General features: G+C 63.8%; 2 protein-coding genes across 2 annotated transcripts; one reads left to right on the top strand and one right to left on the bottom strand.

Moving 5' to 3' along the window:
• Positions 1 to 155: 155 nt before the first annotated feature.
• Positions 156 to 21,786, top strand: NPC1L1 (NPC1 like intracellular cholesterol transporter 1). Its single transcript, XM_061443125.1, has 19 exons — positions 156 to 256; positions 902 to 2,473; positions 2,554 to 2,654; positions 3,893 to 4,065; positions 4,140 to 4,268; positions 4,345 to 4,527; positions 5,368 to 5,482; positions 13,297 to 13,424; positions 13,510 to 13,641; positions 14,199 to 14,288; positions 14,877 to 15,067; positions 15,137 to 15,264; positions 17,733 to 17,853; positions 17,935 to 17,990; positions 18,063 to 18,213; positions 19,526 to 19,757; positions 20,515 to 20,628; positions 20,709 to 20,871; positions 21,719 to 21,786. The coding sequence occupies exons 1-19, from the start codon at positions 156 to 158 to the stop codon at positions 21,784 to 21,786; spliced, it is 3,948 nt and encodes a 1,315-aa protein (XP_061299109.1).
• A 1,365-nt stretch (positions 21,787 to 23,151) lies between these two features.
• Positions 23,152 to 26,115, bottom strand: MRPS24 (mitochondrial ribosomal protein S24). Its single transcript, XM_061443124.1, has 4 exons — positions 26,050 to 26,115; positions 25,317 to 25,384; positions 25,116 to 25,228; positions 23,152 to 23,435 (listed from the first exon to the last, which is right to left on the bottom strand). Exons 1-4 carry the CDS (start codon positions 26,080 to 26,082, stop codon positions 23,152 to 23,154), a joined length of 498 nt encoding a protein of 165 aa, XP_061299108.1. The 5' UTR covers positions 26,083 to 26,115.
• Positions 26,116 to 27,210: the final 1,095 nt, after the last annotated feature.

Below are 27,210 nucleotides of genomic sequence, written 5' to 3'. Positions count from 1 at the left end.
GATCGGGGTTAATGATCACAAGGGCTTTACTGCTCTGCCGAGGCCTGATTGGCTTTGGCGCCGGTCAGGCCAGACTGCACCGATGGCACCGGGCAACCACCCCGGGACAGGGGCTCACAGGGACCGGGTGGCACCGGCAGCACCTTGTGCCCACGATGCCGGGGGCCACCGTGCTGGCCATGGCGGTGCTGGCGGCGCTGCTGGCGCTGGTGAGTGCCCGGGCCTGGGTGAGCGGGGATGGGGACCGTGAGCACCAGTGTGGGGGGGGTGAGAGACATGGGGTATGGGACATGGGGATATGGAGATATAGGGACATGGGATACAGGCATATGGGACATGGGGATATGGGGACATTGGGATAGAGAAATACGGGATATGGGGACATGAGGACATGGGGTATGGGACATGGGGATATGGAGATATAGGGACATGGGATACAGGCATATGGGACATGGGGATATGGGGACATTGGGATATAGAAATACGGGATATGGGGACGTGGATATTGGGACATGAGGACGTGGGGTATGGGATATGGGGACAGGGGCACAAGGCACACACTACACCGGGACCTGATGCTGACCCTGGTGACAGCCGAGCTGTGGGTGCAGCAGTGCGGGGCTCCTCCCTGTGCCCGCAAGGGTGCTGGAGAGGGGCTTTGGGATATAAGGGCTGTAGGGGCAGGGCAAGGGGATGGCTTGAACCTGCCCGAGCTGAGCTCTTAGGCAGAAGCTCTTCCCTGTGAGGGTGCTGAGGCGCTGGCACAGGGTGCCCAGAGAAGCTGTGGCTGCCCCATCCCTGGCAGTGCTCAAGGCCAGGTTGGACACAGGGGCTTGGAGCAAGCTGCTCCAGTGGAAGGTGTCCCTGCCCGTGGCAGGGGTTGGAGCTGGAGGAGCTTTAGGCTCCCTTCACCCCAACCCACCCCATGGCTCCGGCCCCCGCAGGTGGCCCCATCGTGGACCCCCACCCACAGCGCCGGTGTCTGCGCCTTCTACGGCGAATGCGGCTACAACCCGGAGGTGAACGTGTCCCTGGTGGCCTCCCAGGTGCCCTGCGTGTCCAACACGGCGGCGCGGGAGGCCACGGGCGCGCTCCTGGAGCTGCTGAGCTCCGTGTGCCCAGACCTGGTGCTCGGCGCGGCCGGGGCGCCGCGGGTGTGCTGCAGCCTGGCGCAGCTCCTGGCGCTGCAGCTCAGCGTGGCGCTGTCCGGCACCGTGCTCGCCCGCTGCCCCGCCTGCGCCCGCAACTTCGCCAACATCCACTGCCACAACATCTGCAGCCCCGACCAGAGCCTCTTCGTCAACGTCACGCGCGCGGTGCCGGTGCAGGGCACGGCCCGGTTCGCCGTCGTCGAGTACCAGTGCTTCTACCGGCAGGAGTTCGCCGACGCCGCCTTCGCCTCGTGCCACGGCGTCCGGCTCCCGGCCACCGGCGGCTTCGCGCTGGACACCATGTGCGGGCTGTATGGCGCGCAGCTCTGCACCGCGCAGCGCTGGCTCGACTTCCAAGGGGACAAGAGCAACGGGCTGGCGCCGCTGCAGATCGACTTCCACCTCGTGCCCGACGGCACCGACCCCGGCGAGGCCCTGCAGCCGCTGCACGCGCAGGCCTGGAGCTGCAGCCAGGCCCTCAGCGCCGAGGAGCAGGCGTGCTCCTGCCAGGACTGCGCCGAGTCCTGCCCCACCATCACCCCCCCGGCCGGCCCCGCGCCCCCCTTCCGCATCGGTGCCGCCGACGGCGCCCTGGTGCTGTGCGCGCTGCTCTTCGCCCTCCTCGCCCTCCTCTTCCTCCTCGCCCTGTGCCGCCGGCACCGCGGCTCCAAGCAGGGCATCACGCTGCAGCCGGCCCCGGCCAGCGCCTGCGGCTGCTCGGCGCGATGGGGCGACGCCTGGCACCGGGCGCTGGTGCGGGCGTTCCGCTGGTGGGGGGTGCTGGTGGCCGCGCACCCGCTGCCGGTGCTGGTGGTGGCCGCGGGGCTGGTGGCGGGGCTGTCGGCCGGGTTCCGCACCCTGCGCCTCACCACCGACCCCGTGGAGCTGTGGTCGGCGCCGGGCAGCCGCGCGCGGCAGGAGAAGGCCTTTTACGACCAACACTTCGGGCCCTTCCTCCGCACCAACCAGGTGATCGTGACGGCGCCGCGGCGCAACGGCTCCCGCTACGACTCGGTGCTGTTCGGCGCCAAGAACTTCAGCGCCGTGCTCTCCATGGAGGTGCTGCGGGCGCTGCTGGAGCTGCAGGAGCGGTTGGCGGCCGCCACGGCGCCGGCGCCGGGCTCGGCAAGGCCGGTGAGGCTGCAGGACGTGTGCTACGCGCCGCTGAACCCCGGCAGCCCTGCGCCCGCCGACTGTTGCGTCAACAGCGTCACCCAGTACTTCCAGAACAACGGCACCCGCCTGGCCATGGTGGCCACGCAGCCCCACGGCAAAGACACCGGCACCGTGGACTGGCGCGACCACCTCATCTACTGCGTCAAGTGGGTGCCGCGGCGCCGGCGGCGCGGGGATGGGTGCGGGCGGGCGGCGCGGTGACGGTGCCGGTGTCTGCGCCCCGCAGCTCCCCGCTGTCCTTCAAGGACATCACGGCGCTGGAGCTGAGCTGCACGGCTGACTACGGCGGCCCCGTGTTCCCCTACATCGCCTTGGGTGGCTACAGCGGTGAGCAGGATGGGGCCCGCGGTGGGGCGGTCACAGCACCCCGTGGGGTTGGCGTCGTGTTGTTCAACGGCGCAATGGCACCCGGGTTGATGTGACCCCGTGGGCTGGGTGTCACGGTGCCCAAGGGAACGGCACCCCGTGGGGTGGGTGCCTCCCGTCACCGGCTGGGGTGGGTGGCACCATCCGGTGTCATGGCACCCCATGGGATGTCACCCACCCGCGATGGATCTCACGTCACCCAGGGGGATGTCAGCCTGTTGGGTGTCACCTGATGCGATGGGTGTCGTACCCCCGATGCGATGTCACCCAGTGGGATGGGTAGCACGTCACCCAGTGTCACGTCACCCATTGGTGGGACACCGCCCATTGGTGGGACGGCTGTCACATCACCCATTGATGGGATGTGGGATGTCACCCATTGGTGGGATGCCACCCATTGGTTGGACGGGTGTCACGTCACCCATTGGTGGGATGGGTGTCACATCACCCATTGATGGGATGTCACCCATTGATGGGATGTCACTTGTTGGAGCGATGTCACCCATTGGTGGGATGCCACCCATTGGTTGTACAGGTGTCACGTCACCCATTGGTGGGATGGGTGTCACATCACCCATGGATGTGATGTCATCCATTGATGGGATGTCACTTGTTGGAGGGATGTCACCCATTGGTGGGCCAGGTGTCACATCACCCAATGGTGGGATGTCACCCGCTGGTGGGACGGGTGTCACGTCACCCATTGGTGGGATGTCACCCATTGGTGGGACGTCACCCATTGGTGGGACGGGTGTCATGTCACCCGTTTGTGGGACGTCACCCATTGGTGGGATGACACCCATTGGTGGGACGTCACCCATTGGTGGGATGTCACCCATTGGTGGGCCAGTTGTCACGTCAACCATTGGTGGGATGACACCCATTGGTGGGACATCACCCATTGGTGGGATGGGTGTCATGTCACCCGTTTGTGGGACGTCACCCATTGGTGGGACGTCACCCATTGGTGGGATGACACCCATTGGTGGGACGTCACCCATTGGTGGGACGGGTGTCACATCACCCATTGATGGGATGTCACCCATTGGTGGGATGTCACTCACTGGAGGGATGCCACCCATTGATGGTACGGGTGTCACATCACCTATTGATGGGATGTCACCCATTGGTGGGCCGGGTGTCACGTCCCCCTATGTGCTGTCACCCTCTGGCTGTCTCCCACGCGCGGCTGTCCCCAGGCTCGGAGTACACGGAGGCCGAGGCGCTCATCGTCACCTACTCGCTCAACAACTTCCCGCGCGAGGACCCGCGGCACGAGTGGGTGCTGAGCTGGGAGAGCCGCTTCCTCCAGGTGGTCCGGGACTTCCAGCGCACCCACGGCCACAACCTCTCCGTCGCCTTCATGGCCGAGGTGAGCCCCGCCGGGGGCCCCGGCAGCACCCATGGGTGCCTGGCTCCCCCCCTCACCCACCTCCTTCCCCTCAGCGCTCGCTGGAGGACGAGATCAACCGCACCACGGGCGAGGACGTCCCCATCTTCGCCATCAGCTACGCCGTGGTGTTCGCCTACATCGCGCTGGCGCTGGGCGAGTACACGGCCTGGCGCCGCGTGCTGGTGGGTGCGGGGAGGGCTCGGGGTGGCGGCGGCGCCTGTGGGTGCCCCGTTGGGTGCTGAGCGTCCCCCGTCGCAGGTGGAGTCGAAGGTGACGCTGGCACTGGGCGGCATCGCCGTGGTCATCGGCGCCGTGTTCTCCGCCATGGGGCTGCTGGCGCTGCTGGGGCTGCCCTCGTCCCTCATCATCCTCGAGGTCGTGCCCTTCCTCATCCTCGCTGTGGGCGCCGACAACATCTTCATCTTCGTGCAGGAGTACCAGGTGTGGGGCACGGGGGGTGCCGTGGGGCGGGGTCAGCGGGGCCCCTTGGGGACAGGGTCCCCATGGAGCATGGGGGCACCGGTGGGTACGGAGGTCCTGTGGGCATCCCCGTGGTCCTGGTGTTGGTTGGGGGTCACCTTGGTCCCAGTGTGGGTCAGGGTCCCCACGTCCCCTCTGTGGGTCAGGGTTCCCCATGTCCCCGCTGTGGGTCAGGGTTCCCCACGTCCCCTCTGTGGGTCAGGGTCCCCACGTCCCCACTGTGGGTCAGGGTCCCCACGTCCCCTCTGTGGGTCAGGGTTCCCCACGTCCCCGCTGTGGGTCAGGGTCCCCACGTCCCCGCTGTGGGTCAGGGTTCCCCACGTCCCTGCTGTGGGTCAGGGTCCCCATGTCCCTGCTGTGGGTCAGGGTTCCCCATGTCCCTGCTGTGGGTCAGGGTTCCCCACGTCCCTGCTGTGGGTCAGGGTCCCCATGTCCGCTGTGGGTCAGGGTCCCCATGTCCCCGCTGTGGGTCAGGGTCCCCATGTCCCTGCTGTGGGTCAGGGTCCCCATGTCCCTGCTGTGGGTCAGGGTTCCCCACGTCCCTGCTGTGGGTCAGGGTCCCCATGTCCACTGTGGGTCGGGGTTCCCCATGTCCCCTCTGTGGGTCAGGGTTCCCCACGTCCCCGCTGTGGGTCGGGGTTCCCCATGTCCCCGCTGTGGGTCAGGGTCCCCATGTCCCTGCTGTGGGTCAGGGTTCCCCATGTCCCTGCTGTGGGTCAGGGTTCCCCACGTCCCTGCTGTGGGTCAGGGTCCCCATGTCCGCTGTGGGTCAGGGTCCCTATGTCCCCGCTGTGTCAGCAGCAGTCGCCGCGGGAGCCGGGCGAGCGGCGGGAGGATCACATCGGGCGGGTGCTGGCGCAGGTGGCCCCCAGCACGGTGCTGTGCAGCCTCTCCGAGCTCATCTGCTTCCTGCTGGGTGAGCGGCGCGGGGCGACGGGGGCACGGTGCTCACAGGGGGGTCAGGGACATGGGGGCACATGGGGGACCCCCATCAGGCAGGGGAGCCTGTGGGTGCTGAGGGTGCTGGGGCACCAGGACACTGGTGCTGGTGTCACTGGTGCTGGTGTCACTGGTTCCTGGTGTCACTGGTTTCTGGTGTCACTGGTGCTGGTGTCACTGGTGCTGGTGTCACTGGTGCTGGTGTCACTGGTGCCGGTGTCACTGGTGCCGGTGTCACTGGTGCTGGTGTCACTGGTGCCGGTGTCACTGGTCCTGGTGTCACTGGTGCCGGTGTCACTGCTGCTGGTGTCACTGGTACTGGTGTCACTGGTACCGGTGTCACTGGGTCCTTGTGTCACCGGTCCTGGTGTCACTGGTGCCTGGTGTCACTGGTGCTGGTGTCACTGGTCCTGGTGTCATGGTGCTGGTGTCACTGGTTCCTGGTGTCACTGGTCCTGGTGTCACTGGTGCTGGTGTCACTGGTGCTGGTGTCACTGGTCCTGGTGTCATGGTGCTGGTGTCACTGGTTCCTGGTGTCACTGGTCCTGGTGTCACTGGTGCTGGTGTCACTGGTATTGGTGTCACTGGGTCCTGGTGTCACTGGTGCTGGTGTCACTGGTACTGGTGTCACTGGTGCTGGTGTCATGGTGCTCGTGTCACTGGTTCCTGGTGTCACTGGTCCTGGTGTCACTGGTGCTGGTGTCACTGGTATTGGTGTCACTGGGTCCTGGTGTCACTGGTGCTGGTGTCACTGGTACTGGTGTCACTGGTGCTGGTGTCATGGTGCTGGTGTCACTGGTTCCTGGTGTCACTGGTCCTGGTGTCACTGATGCTGGTGTCACTGGTATTGGTGTCACTGGGTCCTGGTGTCACTGGGTCCTGATGTCACCGGTCCTGGTGTCACTGGGTCCTGGTGTCACTGGTGCCGGTATCACTGGTTCCTGGTGTCACTGGTACTGGTGTCACTGGTACCGGTGTCACTGGTTCCTGATGTCACTGGTCCTGGTATCATGGTGCTGGTGTCACTGGTTCCTGGTGTCACTGGGTCCTGGTGTCACTGGTTCCTGGTGTCACTGGTGCCGGTGTCACTGGTTCCTGGTGTCACTGGTATTGGTGTCACTGGGTCCTGGTGTCACTGGTTCCTGGTGTCACCGTTCCTGGTATCATGGTGCCGGTGTCACTGGTTCCTGATGTCACTGGTCCTGGTGTCACTGGTGCCGGTGTCACTGGTTCCTGGTGTCACTGGTGCCGGTGTCACTGGTTCCTGGTGTCATGGTGCTGGTGTCACCGGTCCTGATGTCACCGGTGCTGGTGTCACCGGTCCTGATGTCACCGGTGCTGGTGTCACTGGTATTGGTGTCACTGGTGCTGGTGTCATGGTGCTGGTGTCACTGGTCCTGGTGTCACTGGTGCCGGTGTCACTGGGTCCTGGTGTCACCGGTCCTGGTGTCACCGGTCCTGGTGTCACTGGGTCCTGGTGTCACTGGTGCCGGTGTCACTGGTGCTGGTGTCACTGGTGCCGGTGTCACTGGTGCCGGTGTCACTGGTGCTGGTGTCACTGGTGCCGGTGTCACTGGTCCTGGTGTCACTGCTGCTGGTGTCACTGGTTCCTGGTGTCACTGGTGTCGGTGTCACTGGTTCCTGGTGTCACTGGTGCAGGTGTCACTGGTGCTGGTGTCACTGGTACTGGTGTCACTGGTACCGGTGTCACTGGTGCCGGTGTCACTGGGTCCTTGTGTCACCGGTCCTGGTGTCACCGGTCCTGGTGTCACTGGTTCCTGGTGTCACTGGTGTCGGTGTCACTGGTTCCTGGTGTCACTGGTGCCGGTGTCACTGGTGCTGGTGTCACTGGTACTGGTGTCACTGGTACCGGTGTCACTGGTGCCGGTGTCACCGGTCCTGGTGTCACCGGTCCTGGTGTCACTGGTTCCTGGTGTCACTGGTGTCGGTGTCACTGGTGCCTGGTGTCACTGGTGCCGGTGTCACTGGTGCTGGTGTCACTGGTGCTGGTGTCACTGGTACTGGTGTCACTGGTTCCTGGTGTCACTGGTGCCGGTGTCACTGGTGCTGGTGTCACTGGTGCTGGTGTCACTGGTACTGGTGTCACTGGTGCTGGTGTCACTGGTTCCTGGTGTCACTGGTGCCGGTGTCACTGGTGCTGGTGTCACTGGTGCTGGTGTCACTGGTTCCTGGTGTCACTGGTGCCGGTGTCACTGGTACTGGTGTCACTGGTCCTGGTGTCACTGCTGCTGGTGTCACTGGTTCCTGGTGTCACTGGTGTCGGTGTCACTGGTTCCTGGTGTCACTGGTGCCGGTGTCACTGGTGCTGGTGTCACTGGTACTGGTGTCACTGGTACCGGTGTCACTGGTGCCGGTGTCACTGGGTCCTTGTGTCACCGGTCCTGGTGTCACCGGTCCTGGTGTCACTGGTTCCTGGTGTCACTGGTGTCGGTGTCACTGGTTCCTGGTGTCACTGGTGCCGGTGTCACTGGTGCTGGTGTCACTGGTACTGGTGTCACTGGTACCGGTGTCACTGGTGCCGGTGTCACCGGTCCTGGTGTCACCGGTCCTGGTGTCACTGGTTCCTGGTGTCACTGGTGTCGGTGTCACTGGTGCCTGGTGTCACTGGTGCCGGTGTCACTGGTGCTGGTGTCACTGGTGCTGGTGTCACTGGTACTGGTGTCACTGGTTCCTGGTGTCACTGGTGCCGGTGTCACTGGTGCTGGTGTCACTGGTGCTGGTGTCACTGGTACTGGTGTCACTGGTGCTGGTGTCACTGGTTCCTGGTGTCACTGGTGCCGGTGTCACTGGTGCTGGTGTCACTGGTGCTGGTGTCACTGGTTCCTGGTGTCACTGGTGCCGGTGTCACTGGTACTGGTGTCACTGGTGCTGGTGTCACTGGTGCCGGTGTCACTGGTACTGGTGTCACTGGTGCTGGTGTCACTGGTCCTGGTGTCACTGGTTCCTGGTGTCACTGGTTCCTGGTGTCACTGGGTCCTGGTGTCACTGGTGCTGGTGTCACTGGTGCTGGTGTCACTGGTTCCTGGTGTCACTGGTTCCTGGTGTCACTGGGTCCTGGTGTCACTGGGTCCTGGTGTCACTGGTGCTGGTGTCACTGGTGCTGGTGTCACTGGTTCCTGGTGTCACTGGTTCCTGGTGTCACTGGTCCTGGTGTCACTGGGTCCTGGTGTCACTGGTGCTGGTGTCATGGTGCTGGTGTCACTGGTGCTGGTGTCACCGGTCCTGGTGTCACTGGTTCCTGGTGTCACTGGTGTCGCTGTCACTGGTTCCTGGTGTCACTGGTGCCGGTGTCACTGGTGCTGGTGTCACTGGTACTGGTGTCACTGGTACCGGTGTCACTGGTGCCGGTGTCACCGGTCCTGGTGTCACCGGTCCTGGTGTCACTGGTTCCTGGTGTCACTGGTGTCGGTGTCACTGGTGCCTGGTGTCACTGGTGCCGGTGTCACTGGTGCTGGTGTCACTGGTGCTGGTGTCACTGGTACTGGTGTCGCTGGTACCGGTGTCACTGGTTCCTGGTGTCACTGGTGCCGGTGTCACTGGTGCTGGTGTCACTGGTGCTGGTGTCACTGGTGCTGGTGTCACTGGTTCCTGGTGTCACTGGTGCCGGTGTCACTGGTGCTGGTGTCACTGGTGCTGGTGTCACTGGTTCCTGGTGTCACTGGTGCCGGTGTCACTGGTACTGGTGTCACTGGTGCTGGTGTCACTGGTGCCGGTGTCACTGGTACTGGTGTCACTGGTGCTGGTGTCACTGGTCCTGGTGTCACTGGTTCCTGGTGTCACTGGTTCCTGGTGTCACTGGGTCCTGGTGTCACTGGGTCCTGGTGTCACTGGTGCTGGTGTCACTGGTGCTGGTGTCACTGGTTCCTGGTGTCACTGGGTCCTGGTGTCACTGGGTCCTGGTGTCACTGGTGCTGGTGTCACTGGTGCTGGTGTCACTGGTTCCTGGTGTCACTGGTTCCTGGTGTCACTGGTCCTGGTGTCACTGGGTCCTGGTGTCACTGGTGCTGGTGTCATGGTGCTGGTGTCACTGGTGCTGGTGTCACTGGTCCTGGTGTCACTGGTTCCTGGTGTCACTGGTTCCTGGTGTCACTGGGTCCTGGTGTCACTGGGTCCTGGTGTCACTGGTGCTGGTGTCATGGTGCTGGTGTCACTGGTGCTGGTGTCACTGGTCCTGGTGTCACTGGTTCCTGGTGTCACTGGTTCCTGGTGTCACTGGGTCCTGGTGTCACTGGGTCCTGGTGTCACTGGTGCTGGTGTCATGGTGCTGGTGTCACTGGTGCTGGTGTCACTGGTGCCGGTGTCACTGGTGCCGGTGTCACTGGTCCTGGTGTCACTGGTTCCTGGTGTCACTGGTTCCTGGTGTCACTGGTGCTGGTGTCACTGGTGCCGGTGTCACTGGTGCCGGTGTCACTGGTGCCGGTGTCACTGGTCCTGGTGTCACTGGTTCCTGGTGTCACTGGTTCCTGGTGTCACTGGTCCTGGTGTCACTGGTTCCTGGTGTCACTGGTTCCTGGTGTCACTGGGTCCTGGTGTCACTGGGTCCTGGTGTCACTGGTGCTGGTGTCATGGTGCTGGTGTCACTGGTGCTGGTGTCACTGGTGCCGGTGTCACTGGTGCCGGTGTCACTGGTCCTGGTGTCACTGGTTCCTGGTGTCACTGGTGCTGGTGTCACTGGTGCCGGTGTCACTGGTGCCGGTGTCACTGGTGCCGGTGTCACTGGTTCCTGGTGTCACTGGTTCCTGGTGTCACTGGTTCCTGGTGTCACTGGTCCTGGTGTCACTGGTTCCTGGTGTCACTGGTTCCTGGTGTCACTGGTGCTGGTGTCACTGGTGCTGGTGTCACTGGTGCCGGTGTCACTGGTGCCGGTGTCACTGGTCCTGGTGTCACTGGTTCCTGGTGTCACTGGTGTCGGTGTCACTGGTGCCTGGTGTCACTGGTGCCGGTGTCACTGGTGCTGGTGTCACTGGTGCTGGTGTCACTGGTACTGGTGTCACTGGTTCCTGGTGTCACTGGTGCCGGTGTCACTGGTGCTGGTGTCACTGGTGCTGGTGTCACTGGTACTGGTGTCACTGGTGCTGGTGTCACTGGTTCCTGGTGTCACTGGTGCCGGTGTCACTGGTGCTGGTGTCACTGGTGCTGGTGTCACTGGTTCCTGGTGTCACTGGTGCCGGTGTCACTGGTACTGGTGTCACTGGTGCTGGTGTCACTGGTGCCGGTGTCACTGGTACTGGTGTCACTGGTGCTGGTGTCACTGGTCCTGGTGTCACTGGTTCCTGGTGTCACTGGTTCCTGGTGTCACTGGGTCCTGGTGTCACTGGTGCTGGTGTCACTGGTGCTGGTGTCACTGGTTCCTGGTGTCACTGGTTCCTGGTGTCACTGGGTCCTGGTGTCACTGGGTCCTGGTGTCACTGGTGCTGGTGTCACTGGTGCTGGTGTCACTGGTTCCTGGTGTCACTGGTTCCTGGTGTCACTGGTCCTGGTGTCACTGGGTCCTGGTGTCACTGGTGCTGGTGTCATGGTGCTGGTGTCACTGGTGCTGGTGTCACCGGTCCTGGTGTCACTGGTTCCTGGTGTCACTGGTGTCGGTGTCACTGGTTCCTGGTGTCACTGGTGCCGGTGTCACTGGTGCTGGTGTCACTGGTACTGGTGTCACTGGTACCGGTGTCACTGGTGCCGGTGTCACCGGTCCTGGTGTCACCGGTCCTGGTGTCACTGGTTCCTGGTGTCACTGGTGTCGGTGTCACTGGTGCCTGGTGTCACTGGTGCCGGTGTCACTGGTGCTGGTGTCACTGGTGCTGGTGTCACTGGTACTGGTGTCGCTGGTACCGGTGTCACTGGTTCCTGGTGTCACTGGTGCCGGTGTCACTGGTGCTGGTGTCACTGGTGCTGGTGTCACTGGTGCTGGTGTCACTGGTTCCTGGTGTCACTGGTGCCGGTGTCACTGGTGCTGGTGTCACTGGTGCTGGTGTCACTGGTTCCTGGTGTCACTGGTGCCGGTGTCACTGGTACTGGTGTCACTGGTGCTGGTGTCACTGGTGCCGGTGTCACTGGTACTGGTGTCACTGGTGCTGGTGTCACTGGTCCTGGTGTCACTGGTTCCTGGTGTCACTGGTTCCTGGTGTCACTGGGTCCTGGTGTCACTGGGTCCTGGTGTCACTGGTGCTGGTGTCACTGGTGCTGGTGTCACTGGTTCCTGGTGTCACTGGGTCCTGGTGTCACTGGGTCCTGGTGTCACTGGTGCTGGTGTCACTGGTGCTGGTGTCACTGGTTCCTGGTGTCACTGGTTCCTGGTGTCACTGGTCCTGGTGTCACTGGGTCCTGGTGTCACTGGTGCTGGTGTCATGGTGCTGGTGTCACTGGTGCTGGTGTCACTGGTCCTGGTGTCACTGGTTCCTGGTGTCACTGGTTCCTGGTGTCACTGGGTCCTGGTGTCACTGGGTCCTGGTGTCACTGGTGCTGGTGTCATGGTGCTGGTGTCACTGGTGCTGGTGTCACTGGTCCTGGTGTCACTGGTTCCTGGTGTCACTGGTTCCTGGTGTCACTGGGTCCTGGTGTCACTGGGTCCTGGTGTCACTGGTGCTGGTGTCATGGTGCTGGTGTCACTGGTGCTGGTGTCACTGGTGCCGGTGTCACTGGTGCCGGTGTCACTGGTCCTGGTGTCACTGGTTCCTGGTGTCACTGGTTCCTGGTGTCACTGGTGCTGGTGTCACTGGTGCCGGTGTCACTGGTGCCGGTGTCACTGGTGCCGGTGTCACTGGTCCTGGTGTCACTGGTTCCTGGTGTCACTGGTTCCTGGTGTCACTGGTCCTGGTGTCACTGGTTCCTGGTGTCACTGGTTCCTGGTGTCACTGGGTCCTGGTGTCACTGGGTCCTGGTGTCACTGGTGCTGGTGTCATGGTGCTGGTGTCACTGGTGCTGGTGTCACTGGTGCCGGTGTCACTGGTGCCGGTGTCACTGGTCCTGGTGTCACTGGTTCCTGGTGTCACTGGTGCTGGTGTCACTGGTGCCGGTGTCACTGGTGCCGGTGTCACTGGTGCCGGTGTCACTGGTTCCTGGTGTCACTGGTTCCTGGTGTCACTGGTTCCTGGTGTCACTGGTCCTGGTGTCACTGGTTCCTGGTGTCACTGGTTCCTGGTGTCACTGGTGCTGGTGTCACTGGTGCTGGTGTCACTGGTGCCGGTGTCACTGGTGCCGGTGTCACTGGTCCTGGTGTCACTGGTTCCTGGTGTCACTGGTTCCTGGTGTCACTGGTCCTGGTGTCACTGGTTCCTGGTGTCACTGGTTCCTGGTGTCACTGGTTCCTGGTGTCACTGGTCCTGGTGTCACTGGTTCCTGGTGTCACTGGTTCCTGGTGTCACTGGTGCTGGTGTCACTGGTGCTGGTGTCACTGGTGCCGGTGTCACTGGTGCCGGTGTCACTGGTCCTGGTGTCACTGGTTCCTGGTGTCACTGGTTCCTGGTGTCACTGGTCCTGGTGTCACTGGTTCCTGGTGTCACTGGTTCCTGGTGTCACTGGTTCCTGGTGTCACTGGTCCTGGTGTCACTGGTTCCTGGTGTCACTGGGTCCTGGTGTCACTGGTTCCTGGTGTCACTGGTTCCTGGTGTCACTGGTCCTGGTGTCACTGGTTCCTGGTGTCACTGGTACTGGTGTCACTGGTTCCTGGTGTCACTGGTTCCTGGTGTCACTGGTTCCTGGTGTCACTGGGTCCTGGTGTCACTGGTTCCTGGTATCATGGTGCCGGTGTCACTGGTTCCCGCTGTCCCGGTTCAGGCTCTCTCTCCTCCATGCCCGCCGTCCGCACCTTCTCCCTCACTGCCGCCCTCGCCATCGCCTTCGATTTCCTGCTCCAGGTCTCCGCCTTCGTGGCGCTGCTGGCGCTCGACGCCCGGCGCGAGGAGGTGGGGCCGGGACGGGAGGGGGGGAGGGGCGGGTTTGGGGGTTCCCGGGGGTGACCCCGTGTCCGTGCTCCCCCTCCCCCCCCAGGCCTCGCGCCCCGAGCTCTGCTGCTGCTGCCGCGTGGACAAAGGCCCCGCGGGGCCGGCGCTGAGGCTGCTGCGGCCGCTGCTGCTGCGCCTGGGACCGGGGCTGCTGCACCCCAGAGTGCGGCCAGCGGTGGTGAGGGGGGGAGGGGGGGCAAAGGGGGGGGGGGTCAAAGGGGGGGTGGGGACAAGGGGGGGGCTGGGGTCAAGGGGGGGTGGGGTCAAGGGGGGGGTGGGGTCAAGGGAGGATGGGGTCAAGGGGGGTGGGGGCGTGGGGTCAAGGGAGGAGCTGGGGTCAAGGGGGGGTGGGGTCAAAGGGGGGGATGGGGTCAAGGGGGGTGGAGGCGTGGGGTCAAGGGCAGGGGCTGGGGTCAAGGGGGAGCTGGGGACAAGGAGGGGGGATGAGGTCAAGGGGGGGGCAACGGGGGGGTGGGGTCAAGGGGGGGAGCTGGGGACAAGGGGGGGGGATGAGGTCAAGGGGGGGCAACGGGGGGTGGGGTCAAGGAGGGGAATGAGTTCAAGGGGGGGCTGGGGGGGGTCCTTGAAGGGGGGGCAATGGGGGTTTGGGTGTTATGGGGGGGGCAAGGATCCTCGCGGGTTCCTTGGGTGTCTCGGGGGTACCCAGGGGTGCTGGGGGGGCACTGGGGGGTTCAGCGGTGCGGGGGGGTCCCCTGATGGGCGCTGCTGCTGCAGGTGCTGCTCTTCCTCCTGCTCGCCTGCGCCGGGCTCTACCTCATGCTGCAGGTGCCCGTGGGGCTGGACCAGGAGCTCGCCATGCCCAAGGTGGGGACTCGGCCCATGGGCATGGGGGGGTTTGTGTGGGGCTGCTGGGGGGACACCGCACCCCCACGTAAGGTCACCGTGGGGATGGGGTGGCCTCGATGGGGCTGTATAGAGCCAGCACAGGGGTGGTGTGGGCACAGCATGGTCCCCGTGGGGCTGGGGCCACGCAGGCGCAGTGAGACCCCACTGAGGAGTGCCAGAGCCACTGGGTGTCGTGGTGGGTGCTGTCATGGTGGGTGCTGTTGCAGTGTGTGCTGTGCTGGGTGCTGTGGTGGGTGTCGTGGTGGGTGGCATGGTGGGTGCTGTCACAGTGGGTGCTGTGGTGGGTGCCATGGTGGGTGCTGTTGCAGTGGGTGCTGTCACGGTGGGTACTGTGCTGGGTGTCATGGCGGGTGCTGTCATGGTGGGTGCTGTTGCAGTGGGTGCTGTGCTGGATGTCATGGTGGGTGCTGTTGCGGTGGGTGCTGCGGTGGGTGCTGTGGTTGGTGTCATGGTGGGTGCTGTCATGGTGGGTGCTGTCGCAGTGGGTGCTGTGGTGGGTGTCCCGGTGGGTGCTGGCACCCATCTGACCCTCAGTGGGTGCCCCAGGACTCCTACGTGCTCCAGTACTTCAGTGCCCTCAACCAGTACCTGGCCGTGGGGGTCCCCGTGTTCTTCGTCACCACCGAGGGCTACAACTTCTCCTCCCCAGAGGGCACCAACGGGATCTGCTCCAGCTCCGGCTGCGCCAGCGACTCCCTGACCCACACAGTGGAGATGGCCACGCGCTTCCCCAACGTGTGAGTGCGCTGCGGGCAGGGGGGCGGCGCGGGGCCCCCCTGCAGCTCCTGAGCACGGCCCCTGCCCAGGTCCTTCCTGGCCATCCCGGCCACCTCCTGGCTCGACGACTTCCTCGACTGGCTCAACCCCACCGGCCGCTGCTGCCGCGTCCACCGCTACGGCAACGCCACCGGCCAGTTCTGCCCCGCCACCAGCGGTGAGGGGAGCCGGGGCCACTGTGGTGGCGGTTGGGTGGGGGTCGTGGTGGGCATTGGGTGTGCATGGGGTGCCCACCATGGTGGCCATTGGACGTACGTTGAGTGTTCACCATGGTGGCTGTTGGGTCTACAATGGGTGCCCACCATGGTGACCATTGTGTGTATATGGCGTGCCCAGTACAGTGGCTGTTGGGTGCACACAAAGTCCACGCCATGGTGGCCATTGGGTGTATGTTGAGTGAACACCATGATGGCCATTGGATGTACGTTGAGTGTTCACCATGGTGGCTGTTGGGTCTACATCGAGTGCTCACCATGGTGGCCATTGGGTCTACATCGGGTGCTCACCATGGTGGCCATTTGGTCTACGTTGAGTGCCTGCTATGGTGGCCATTGGGTCTACAATGGGTGCTCATCACGGTGACCATTGTGTGTATGTTGCATGCTCAGCACAGTGGCTGTTGGGTGCACACAAAGTCCACACCATGGTGCCCATTTGGGTGTATGTTGGATGCACACTGTGGTGCCCACTGGCTGTATGTCGGATTCCTACCATGATTGCCATTGGCCGTATGTTGGATGCACACCATGGTGCCCATTTGGGTGTATGTTGGATGCACACCATGGTGCCCATTTGGATGTATGTTGGATGCACACCATGGTGCCCATTGGCTGTACGTTGGATGCCTACCATGATGGCCATTGGGTATATGTTGGATGCCCACCATGGTGCCCATTTGGGTGTATGTTGGATGCACACCATGGTGCCCATTGGCTGTACGTTGGATGCCTACCATGATGGCCATTGGGTGTATGTTCGACGCACACCGTGGTGCCCATTTGGGTGCATGTTGGATGCACACCATGGTGCACATTTGGGTGTATGTTAGATGCCCACCATGGTGCCCATTTGGGTGTATGTTGGATGCACACCATTGTGCCCATTGGCTGTACGTTGGATGCCTACCATGATGGCCATTGGGTGTATGTTGGATGCACACCGTGCTGCCCATTTGGGTGTATGTTGGATGCACACCATGGTGCCCATTTGGGTGTATGTTGGATGCACACCATGATGGCCATTGGATGTACGTTGAGTGTTCACCATGGTGGCTTTTGGGTCTACATTGGGTGCTCACCATGGTGGCCATTGTGTTAATGGCGTGCCCAGCACAGTGGCTGTTGGGTGCACACAAAGTCCACACCATGATGGCCATTGGATGTATGTTGAGTGTTCACCATGGTGGCCATTGGGTCTACATCGGGTGCTCACCATGGTGGCCATTCGGTCTACATTGGGTGCCTACTATGGTGGCCATTTGGTCTTCAATGGGTTCCCGCCATGGTGCCCACTTGGTCTACATTGGGTGCTCACCATGGTGGCCATTCAGACTACATTGGGTGCCTACTATGGTGGCCATTGGGTCTACAATGGGTGCCCACCGTGTTGGCCATTGTGTGTATGTTGCATGCCCGGCACAGTGGCTGTTGGGTGCACACAAAGTCCACGCCATGGTGGCCATTGGGCACACATTGTGTTCCCACCATAGTGGCTGTTGTGTGCACATACGGTCCACACCTTGGTGCCCAGTGAGTGTATGTTGGGTGTTCACCATGGCGCCCATTAGGTTCATGTTGGGTGCCCACAGTGGTGGCTGTTGGGTGTACGTATGGGCCACACCATGGTGGCCATAGGATGTGTGTTGAATACTCACCATGGTGCCCATTGGGTGTATGTTGGGTGTCCACCATGGTGCCCATTGGGTGTATGTTGGGTGTCCACCATGGTGCCCATTGGGTGTATGTTGGCTGCTTATCATGGTGGCCATAGGGTCTATCTTGGGGTGTGCAACATGGTGGCCACTGGTTGTACACTGGGTGGCTGTCGGGTGTATGTCATGATGGCCTTTGGTTGTGCATTGGCTGGCCACAATGGTGGCCATTGGGCGCATGGTCCAAACCATGGTGGCCATTGGGTGTATGTTGTGCGGCCACTGTGATGCCTGTTGGGTAGGTGTTGGGTGCCCACCATGGTGGCCATTGGGTGTATGTTGTGTGGCCACCGTGATGCCTGTTGGGTAGGTGTTGGGTGCCCACCATGGTGGCCATTGGGTGTATGTTGTGTGGGCACTGTGATGCCTGTTGGGTAGGTGTTGGGTGCTCACCATGGTGGCCATTGGGTGTATGTTGGCTGCCCATCATGGTGGCCATAAGGACCATCTTGGGTGTCCTCCATGGTGGCCATTGGGTGTGTGATGGGTGCTCACCATGGTGGCCATTGAGTGCACACTGGGTGCGTGTTGGCTGCATGTCACGGCGGCCATTGGGTGCGCATCGGGTGCTCACCCTTGTGGCCATTGCGTTTCTGTTGGGTGCACGATGGTGCCCATTGTTCACCCACCGGTGTCTCCTCGGGTGTCCCCCCCCGGGTTCCCCACAGCACCCATTGTGTGCCCCGGTCCCACAGATGACCCGAGCTGTGTCGGTGGCCGGTGCCTCAACACGACGCGGCGCCCGACCCCGGAGGAGTTCCAGCGCTTCCTGCCCTGGTTCCTGCAGGACCGCCCCACGCTGCAATGCGCCAAGGGGTATGGACACAGTGCGTGTGTGTGTGTGGGGGGCCCTATGGGGTGCCCCAGCGCCACTCACCCCATATCCCCTCCCCGCAGCGGCCTGGGTGCCTACGACACCGCGGTGAGCATGGACGCCAACGGCACCATCCTGGGTGAGCGCGGGGCGCGGGGGGCTCGGGCTGGGGGGCGCTGGGTGCGGAGCTGACCCCCCCCCTGCCCCACAGCCACGCGGTTCATGGCCTACCAGCGCCCGCTGCGCACGGCGCAGGAGTACACGGCAGCGCTGCGGGCGGCGCGCGCCCTGGCCGAGGAGCTCACCCGCACCCTGCGCCGCGTGCCCGGCACCCAGCCCGGCTTCCGCGTCTTCCCCTACGCGTGAGCACCCAGCGCGGGGCAGGCCCGGGGGTGGTGGTGAGGGCGCCGCGGTTGATGGGGCCTCAGCATCATGGGGACAAGGATGTGGGGCATGGGGGTGTGGGGACATGGATAAGGGATGGGAGGACATGGGGAAGTGGGGATGTGGGATATGGGGATGTGGGATATGGGGATATGGGGACAGGGATGTGGGGCATGGGGGTGTGGGGACATGGATAAGGGATGTGGGGACATGGGGAAGTGGGATATGGCGATGTGGGATATGGGGATATGGGGACATGGGGATGTGGGGATGTGGGGATATGGGGATATGATATGGGGACATGGGGATGTGGGGATATGGGGACATGGGATATGGGTGCATTGGGATATGGGGATATGGGGACATGGGGCTATGGGATATGGGATATGGGTACATTGGGATATGGGACATGGGGTTATGGGATATGGGACATGGGATATGGGTACATTGGGATATGGGGTTATAGGATATGGGACATGGGATATGGGTACATTGGGATATGGGACATGGGGTTATGGGATATGGGACATGGGATATGGGTACATTGGGATATGGGGTTATGGGATATGGGACATGGGATATGGGTACATTGGGATATGCGGATATGGGGACATGGGGATATGGGGATATGGGACATGGGGGCTATGGGATATGGGGATATGGGACATGGGGATATGGGACATGGGATATGGGTACATTGGGATATGGGCATATGGGGACATGGGGCAGATATGAATGTATGGGGATAGGGGACATGGGATATTAGACATGGGGATATGGAGATATAGGGACATGGGGTACAGGAATATGGACATGGGGATAGGGTGATATGGGGACATGGGACATGGCATATGGGGATATGGGAATATGGGGCCGTGGGGACAAAGCAATATGGGGATACGGGGACATTGGGATATAGCAATATAGGATATGGGGATATGGGGACATGCGGATACTGGGACATGAGGACATGGGGCTATGGGACATGGGGACAGGGACACGCGGGGCTCCTCCCTGTGCCCGCGAGGGTGCTGGAGAGGGGCTTTGGGATGCAAGGGCTGTAGGGGCAGGGCAAGGGGATGGCTTGAACCTGCCCGAGGGGAGACTGAGCTGAGCTCTTAGGCAGAAGCTCTTCCCTGTGAGGGTGCTGAGGCGCTGGCACAGGGTGCCCAGAGAAGCTGTGGCTGCCCCATCCCTGGCAGTGCTCAAGGCCGGGTCGCGGCGCCCTGCCCCATGGAAGGGGGCCCTGCCGGGGCCGGGGCCGGGGCTGCAGCCGGAGCCGTCCCGCAGGGTGACCCACGTGTACTACGAGCAGTACCTGACGGTGGTGGCCGAGGGCCTGGTGACGCTGGGGCTGTGCCTGGTGCCCACCTTCCTCGTGTCCTTCGTGCTGCTGGGCACGGACCTGCGCTCCAGCGCCGCCACGCTCCTCACCATCGCCATGAGCCTGGTGGACACGGCCGGCGCCATGGCCCTCTGGGACATCCCCTACAACGCCGTGGCCCTCATCAACCTGGTGGCGGTGCGGGGGGGCAATGGGTGCCATTGGGTGTCTGGGGGTGCCATGGGGGTCTGTTGGTGCTGTGGGGGTCTGGGGGTGCCATTGGGTGTCTGGGGGTGCCATTTGGTGTCTCTGGGTGCCATGGGTGTCTGGGGGTGCCATGGGTGTCTGGGGGTGTCTGTGGGTTCCATTGGGTGTCTGGGGGTGCCATGGGTGTCTGGGGGTGCCATTGGGTGTCTGTGGGTGCCATAGATGTCTGTGGGTGTCTGTGGATGCCATTGGGTGTCTGGGGGTGCCATTGGGTGTCTGGGGGTGCCATGGGTGTGTGTGGGTGCCATTGGTGTCTGGCCGTGCCATGGGTGTCTGGGGTGTCATTGGGTGTCTGTGGGTGCCATTGGGTGTCTGTAGGTGCCATGGGTGTCTGTGGGTGCCATGGGTGTCTGTGGGTGCTGTTGGGTGTCTGGGGGTGCCATTGGGTGTCCATGGGTGCTATTGAGTGTCTGTTGTGTGTCACAGTAGGTGCCATTGGGTGTCTGTGTGTGCCATGGGTGTCTCTGGGGTGTCTCAGTGGGTACCATTGGGTGTCTGTGGGGTGTCACAGTGGGTGCCATTGGGTGTCTCTGGGATGTCACAGTGGGTGCTATTGATGTCTGTGGGTGCCATGGGTGTCTCTGGGATGTCTCAGTGGTTGCCATTGGGTGCCTCTGGGTGCCATTGGGTGTCCATGGGTGCCATTGGGTGGCCACGGGTGCCATGGGTGTCTCTGGTGTCCCCGCAGGCCGTGGGTATCTCAGTGGAGTTCGTGTCCCACCTCACCTACGCCTTCGCCCACAGCCCCCAGGCCGGGCGCGTGGCTCGCGCCGCCGATGCCACCGTCACCATGGGCAGCAAGGTGGGACCGGGGCGCGCGGGGACCCCCACGGGACCCCAGGGGACCCCAAGGGGCCCTGGTGACCCCGCTGTTCCCCGCAGGTTGTGGCCGGGGTGGCCCTGACCAACCTGCCCGGCATCGTGGTGCTGGCCTTCGCCAAGGCCCAGCTCATCCAGGTCTTCTTCTTCCGCCTCAACCTCATCATCACGCTGCTGGGGCTGGCGCACGGGCTGCTCTTCCTGCCCGTGCTGCTCAGCTACATGGGTACCACAGCACCCAGTGACTCCCAGTGACTCCCCTTGACTCCCATTGACTCCTGTTGACTCCCATTGACTCCCACTGACACCCACTGAAACCCCTTGACGGCCATTGATGCCCATTGACTCCCACTGTCACCCAATGACGTCCAATGACGCCCATTGACTCCCACTGACACCCATTGAAACCCACTGATGCCCAATGACTCCCATTGACACCCAATGACTCCCATTGACTCCACTGATGCCCATTGATGCCCATTGACGCCCATTGACTCCCATTGACTCCCACTGATGCCCATTGATGCCCATTGACGCCCATTGACTCCCATTGACACCCATTGACTCCCATTGACACCCATTTATGCCCATTGACGCCCATTGACTCCCACTGATGCCCAATGACTCCCATTGACACCCAGTGACTCCCATTGACTCCCATTGACGCCCATTGATGCCCATTGACGCCCATTGACTCCCACTGACTCCCACTGACACCCATTGACGCCCATTGATGCCCATTGACTCCCATTGACTCCCACTGACTCCCACTGACACCCATTGACTCCCACTGACTCCCACTGACACCCATTGACGCCCATTGATGCCCATTGACTCCCACTGACGCCCATTGATGCCCATTGACCCCCATTGACACCCACTGACGCCCATTGACACCCATTGACTCCCACTGACACCCATTGACTCCCATTGACACCCATTGATGCCCATTGACTCCCACTGACTCCCATTGACACCCATTGATGCCCATTGACTCCCACTGACTCCCATTGACACCCATTGACTCCCATTGACACCCGCTGCCCCTCATTGTCCCCCCGTTTTCCCCACAGGACCCAGCCCGCAGGGGACCCCGCCGGGGTCACAACGGGGGACGCGGTGGTGCCGGCTGTGGGGCTGACGCCCGGCAGCCCCGGCTCTGGGGAGAAGAGCAGGGAGCAGGAGCAGGAGCAGGAGCAGGACAAGGTCCCCGTCCCCAGGCAGGGCTGAGCCCTCGCCCCCCTTCCCCAAGCTCTATTTAAACTGGTTTCTGAGCTCAGCACTGGGTGGTCACTGGGACGGGTTCCCAAGCGTCACCAGGGGATGTGTGGGGCGCGTGGACACTGCAGGGGCAGCGCTGTGGGGCACCATGAGGCTCGTGTGGGGTAGATGGACACTGGGGGGACAGCGCCATTGAGGCCCATGGGCACTGACGGATGGGGATGTGTGGGGCACATGACTCTGTGGGGTCAAGGACCACATGGGGCCCACAAGCACTTATGGGACACAAGGACACTGAAGGAGACACGAGGCCATGTGGGGCACAGGGGCTCTGTGGGGTTAAGGAGCCACATGGGCCCACAGGCACTTACGGGGCACAACGACACTGAGGGAGACACGAGGCCATGTGGGAGACACAGGCTTTTAGTTAAGAACATGTGGGTACATGGGGCCACTTGTGGGGCCGAGGGTGTGCAGGGCCCTGATGGACAGGGATGTGTGGGGCAGGGGGGCTCTGTAGGGTTAAGGAGCCACATGGGGCTCACAGGCACTTGTGGGGCACAAGGACACTGGGGGAGACACGAGGCCATGTGGGGGGACACGGGCTTTAAGTTAAGCACATGTGGGGCACACAGGGCCACTTGTGGGGCCGAGGGTGTGCAGAGCCCTGATGGACAGGGATGTGTGGGGCAGGGGGCTCTGTAGGGCAGGGGGCAGTGCTCTGTGGGCAGGGTGAGAGCTCTGTGGGGCAGGGGTGGCTCTGTGGGGGCAGGGTGGGAGCTCTGTGGGGCGTGGGGGGGGGGCTCTGTGGGGCAGGTGGAGGGCTGTGTGGGGCAGGGTGGGAGCTCTGTGGGGCAGGGTGGGGGCTCTGTGGGGCAGGGTGAGGGCTCTGTGGGGCAGGGGTGAGGGGGCTCTGTGGAGCAGGTGGAGGGCTGTGTGGGGCAGGGTGAGGTGGCTCTGTGGGGCAGGGGTGAGGGCTCTGTGGGGCAGGGTGGGGAGCTCTGTGGGGCAGGGTAAGGGCTCTGTGGGGCAGGGGTGGGGGCTCTGTGGGGGCAGGGGGGGGGCTCAGATGTGTTTGTAGATGGGTGGCTCTGTGGGGCAGGGTGAGGTGGCTCTGTGGGGCAGGGGGGGGCTCTGTGGGGCGGGGGGGGGGCTCTGTGGGGCAGGGGGCGGGGCTCAGATGTGTTTGTAGACGGGTGGCTCTGTGGGGCAGGGTGAGGTGGCTCTGTGGGGCGGGGGGGGCTCTGTGGTGCAGGGTGGGGGCTCTGTGGGGCGGGGGGGGGGCTCAGATGTGTTTGTAGACGGGCGGCGCGGGCAGGGCCAGGAGCTCGATGCGCACGGGGCTCCGGTAGAGGGCGCTCAGCAGCGCCTCGGCCCAGCCCTGCAGGAACAGGAGCTGCGGCGCCGGGAGCGCGCGCGCCACCACCGCGCTCACCACGAGCGCGCGCCCGCGCCGGCGCAGCAGGGGCGGGGCCAGGAGCGCGCCCGGGAAGGTCCCGCGCAGGAAGCGGCGCGCGAAGGCGTCCTCGAGAGCGCGCTCGGCGGCGCCCCCCTCCGAGCACAGGTTCCCTGCGCCGCCCCCCGTCAGCCGCGCGCCCCATTCCCCACCGTGACCCACACGTCCCCATGGCGCCCCACAGCCCAGCCCCACGGCACCCTCCTGACCCACACGCCCCATTCCCCACCGTGCCCCACGTCCCCATGGCGCCCCATAGCCCAGCCCCACAGCACCCTCGTGCCCCACACATCCCCACGGCACCCTCCTGACCCACACATCCCATTCCCCACCGTGACCCACACGTCCCCATGGCGCCCTCCTGACCCACACATCCCATTTCCCACCGTGACCCACACATCCCCACAGCCCAGCCCCACAGCACCCCTGACCCGCACGCCCCATTCCCCACAGTGACCCACACATCCCCATGGCGCCCCATAGCCCAGCCCCACAGCACCCTCCTGACCCACACGTCCCCATGGCGCCCCACAGCCCAGCCCCACAGCACCCTCCTGACCCACACATCCCATAGCCCACCTCCACAGCACCCTCGTGACCAACACGTCCCCATGGCACCCCATAGCCCAGCCCCACAGCACCCTCCTGACCCACACGTCCCCATGGCCCTGCCCCACAGCACCCTCACGACCCACACGCCCCATTCCCCACCGTGCCCCCACGTCCCCATGGCGCCCCATGGCCACAGCACCCTCATGCCCCACACATCCCATTCCCCACCGTGCCCCACACATCCCCATAACCCATCTCCACAGCACCCTCGTGACCCACACGTCCCCATGGCGCCCCATGGCCCTGCCCCACAGCACCCTCGTGACCCACACATCCCCATAGCCCACCTCCACAGCACCCTCATGACCAACACGTCCCCATGGCACCCCATAACCCATCCCCACAGCACCCTTGTGACCCACACATTCCCATGGCGCCCCACAGCCCTCCCCCACAGCACCCTCATGCCCCACACACCCCATTCCCCTCCATGCCCCACACATCCCCATGGCACCCCATAGCCCATCCCGACAGCACCCTCGTGACCCACACGTCCCCATGGCCCTGCCCCACAGCACCCTCATGACCCACATGCCCCATTCCCCACTGTGCCCCACACATCCCTATAGCCCATCTCCACAGCACCCTTGTGGACCCACACGTCCCCATGGCGCCCCATAGCCCTGCCCCACAGCACCCTCATGACCCACACACCCCATTCCCCTCCATGCCCCACACATCCCCATGGCGCCCCATAACCCATCTCCACAGCACCCTTGTGCCCCACACGTCCCATCCCCCACCGTGCCCCACACATCCCCATGGTGCCCCATGACCCATAGCCACAGCACCCTCGTGCCCCACACATCCCATTCCCCATTGTGCCCATTGCCCCCACATATCCCCAGGACACCAAGGAGCCCCACACGTCCCCATCCCCACAATGCCCATGGGTCCTGGCCCCACATTCCTCCGTGCCCCACGTGTCCCCACCATGCCCCTGAGCCCCACACCTGAGTCCCCAAAGTACCCACGTGCCCCACACGTCCCATTCCCCACCATTCCCACTGCCCCACACATCCCAACGGTGCCCCATGCCCATCTCCACAGCACCCTCCTGCCCCACACGTCTCCATCCCCACCGTGCCCGAGTGTCCCGTCCCCACGCGCCCCACCCGTCCCCACAGCACCCCAAGGCCTGTGACCCCCCCGCGCCCCACACGTCGCGGTGTGGGACCCACCGGTGTGCAGCGAGAGCCACCCCTTGCGGTGCCCGATGTGGTGGGGCCCATGGGCCTGCTCGTACGTCACTGCCTTGTCCCCCTTCCCCCACGCGCACCCGCCCGGCACGAGCCTGGGGGAGGGCAGCGCTATGGGGTGCCCCATAGAGAGCTGGGGGAGGGGGGCACAGAGAGCTGGGGGGCAGGGGGGACCCGCTTTACCTTGAGGCAGGGGGGGTGCTGTGCAGGTGCCGGGTGCCATCGGGGACAGGGCGGATGTGGGGCAGAGCCTGTGGGGTGACAATGGGTGAGGGGTCCCCATTGCCCCCCATTGCCCCCATTGTCCCCATTGCCCCCCATTGCCCCCATCCCTGGGTCCCCTCTGCGTCCCCGGTGCCCCCCATAGCTCCCATGCCTGCACCCCACTGCCCACAATGCCCTCCCCATCCCATGGCCCCCATTACCCATTGCCCCTGGTTCCTCCCGTACCTGGTGCCCCCCATATCCCGTGTCCCCCCATAGCGAGTGCTCCCTATGTCCCCCATAGCGAGTGCCCCCCATGTCCCCCATAGCGAGTGCCCCCCATATCCTGTGTCCCCCATAGTGAGTGCTCCCCTATCCCCACTGTCCCCCATAGCGGGTGACCCCCATGTCCCGCATCCCCCATAGGGGCTGCCCCCCAATCCCCACTGTCCCCCATAGCGGGTGCCCCCCATATCCCCCACATCCCGTGCCCCCCATAGCGGCTGCCCCCCCATCCCCACTGTCCGCCATAGCGGGTGCCCCCATATCCCGTGTGCCCCATAGCGAGTGCTCCCCATGTCCCCATAGCGGCTGCCCCCCATCCCCACTGTCCCCCATAGCGGGTGCCCCCCATATCCCGTGCCCCCATAGCGAGTACCCCGTGCCCCCCATGTCTCTGGAGCCCCGTTCCCGTTCCCGTTCCCGTCCCTACCCTCAAGGCCCGGACAACCGCGGGCGCCGCCATCTTGACCCTGGGCGGTGGCGTCGGCGGCGTCAGCGCCCCCTGGCGGCTGGAGGCCGCGGAGGAGGAGTCCGGAGGCGCTGGGGGGGCACCTGGGGGGTTAAGGGGGGCAGTGGGGGGGCACAGGGGGGTTTAAGGGGGGGCAGTGGGGGGGGGGTCCCCTTGGGCTCCCCCGTTGGCTGTGGGGGGACCCCGCCCCCCCGGCTGGGTGCGATGGGGGGGGGGGGGGGGGGGGCCCTTCCCGCTGGCACCGGAGCCACCCCCGGGACATGAATGGGGACAGAGGGAAGTGGGGGGGGAGGGGAGCGGGGGGAGGGGGGGTGTGGGGTGTGGGGTGTGGGATATGGGGTGAGGGATATGGGGTATGGGGTGTGGGGTGTGGGATGTGGGATATAGGGTGTGGGGTGTGGGGTGTGGGGGTGGGGTATGGGGTGGGGGGTGGGGGGTATAGGGTGTGGGTGTGGGGGTGACCGTTGGGTCCATGTCCCTTTTGTGCCCCAGCGCTGCTGCCCTGAGGGTGCCCCCGGCCCCAGCATGGCCCCACCTGGGTCACAGGGACAAGGGGACAGGGACACCCATGGGGACGGGGGGAGAGACGGGGCTGGGGGGCAATGGGGGCAATGGGGACACGGGGGGCAATGGGGACACGGGGGGCAATGGGGACACGGGGGGCAATGGGGGGCAATGGGGGCAATGGGGACAATGGGGGACAATGGGGGCAATGGGGGCAATGGGGGCAATGGGGACAATGGGGGCAATGGGGGGCAATGGGGGCAATGGGGACAATGGGGGCAATGGGGGCAATGGGGACACGGGGGGCAGTGGGGGCAATGGGGGGCAATGGGGGCAATGGGGGCAATGGGGACAATGGGGGGGCAATGGGGCAATGGGGACAATGGGGGGCAATGGGGACAATGGGGGGCAATGGGGGCAATGGGGGCAATGGGGGGCAATGGGGACAATGGGGGGCAATGGGGGCAATGGGGACAATGGGGGGCAATGGGGACAATGGGGGGCAATGGGGGCAATGGGGGCAATGGGGGCAATGGGGACAATGGGGGCAATGGGGACAATGGGGGGCAATGGGGGGCAATGGGGGCAATGGGGGGGCAATGGGGGCAATGGGGGACA

The sequence above is a fragment of the Pezoporus flaviventris genome, unplaced genomic scaffold, assembly GCF_033815535.1.
Source record: "Pezoporus flaviventris isolate CSIRO_AGI_PZ_B2104156 unplaced genomic scaffold, CSIRO_AGI_Pfla_v1 ptg000293l, whole genome shotgun sequence".
Classification (NCBI taxonomy): Eukaryota; Metazoa; Chordata; class Aves; order Psittaciformes; family Psittacidae; genus Pezoporus; species Pezoporus flaviventris.
This window is presented reverse-complemented; position numbering and strand designations above follow the sequence as displayed.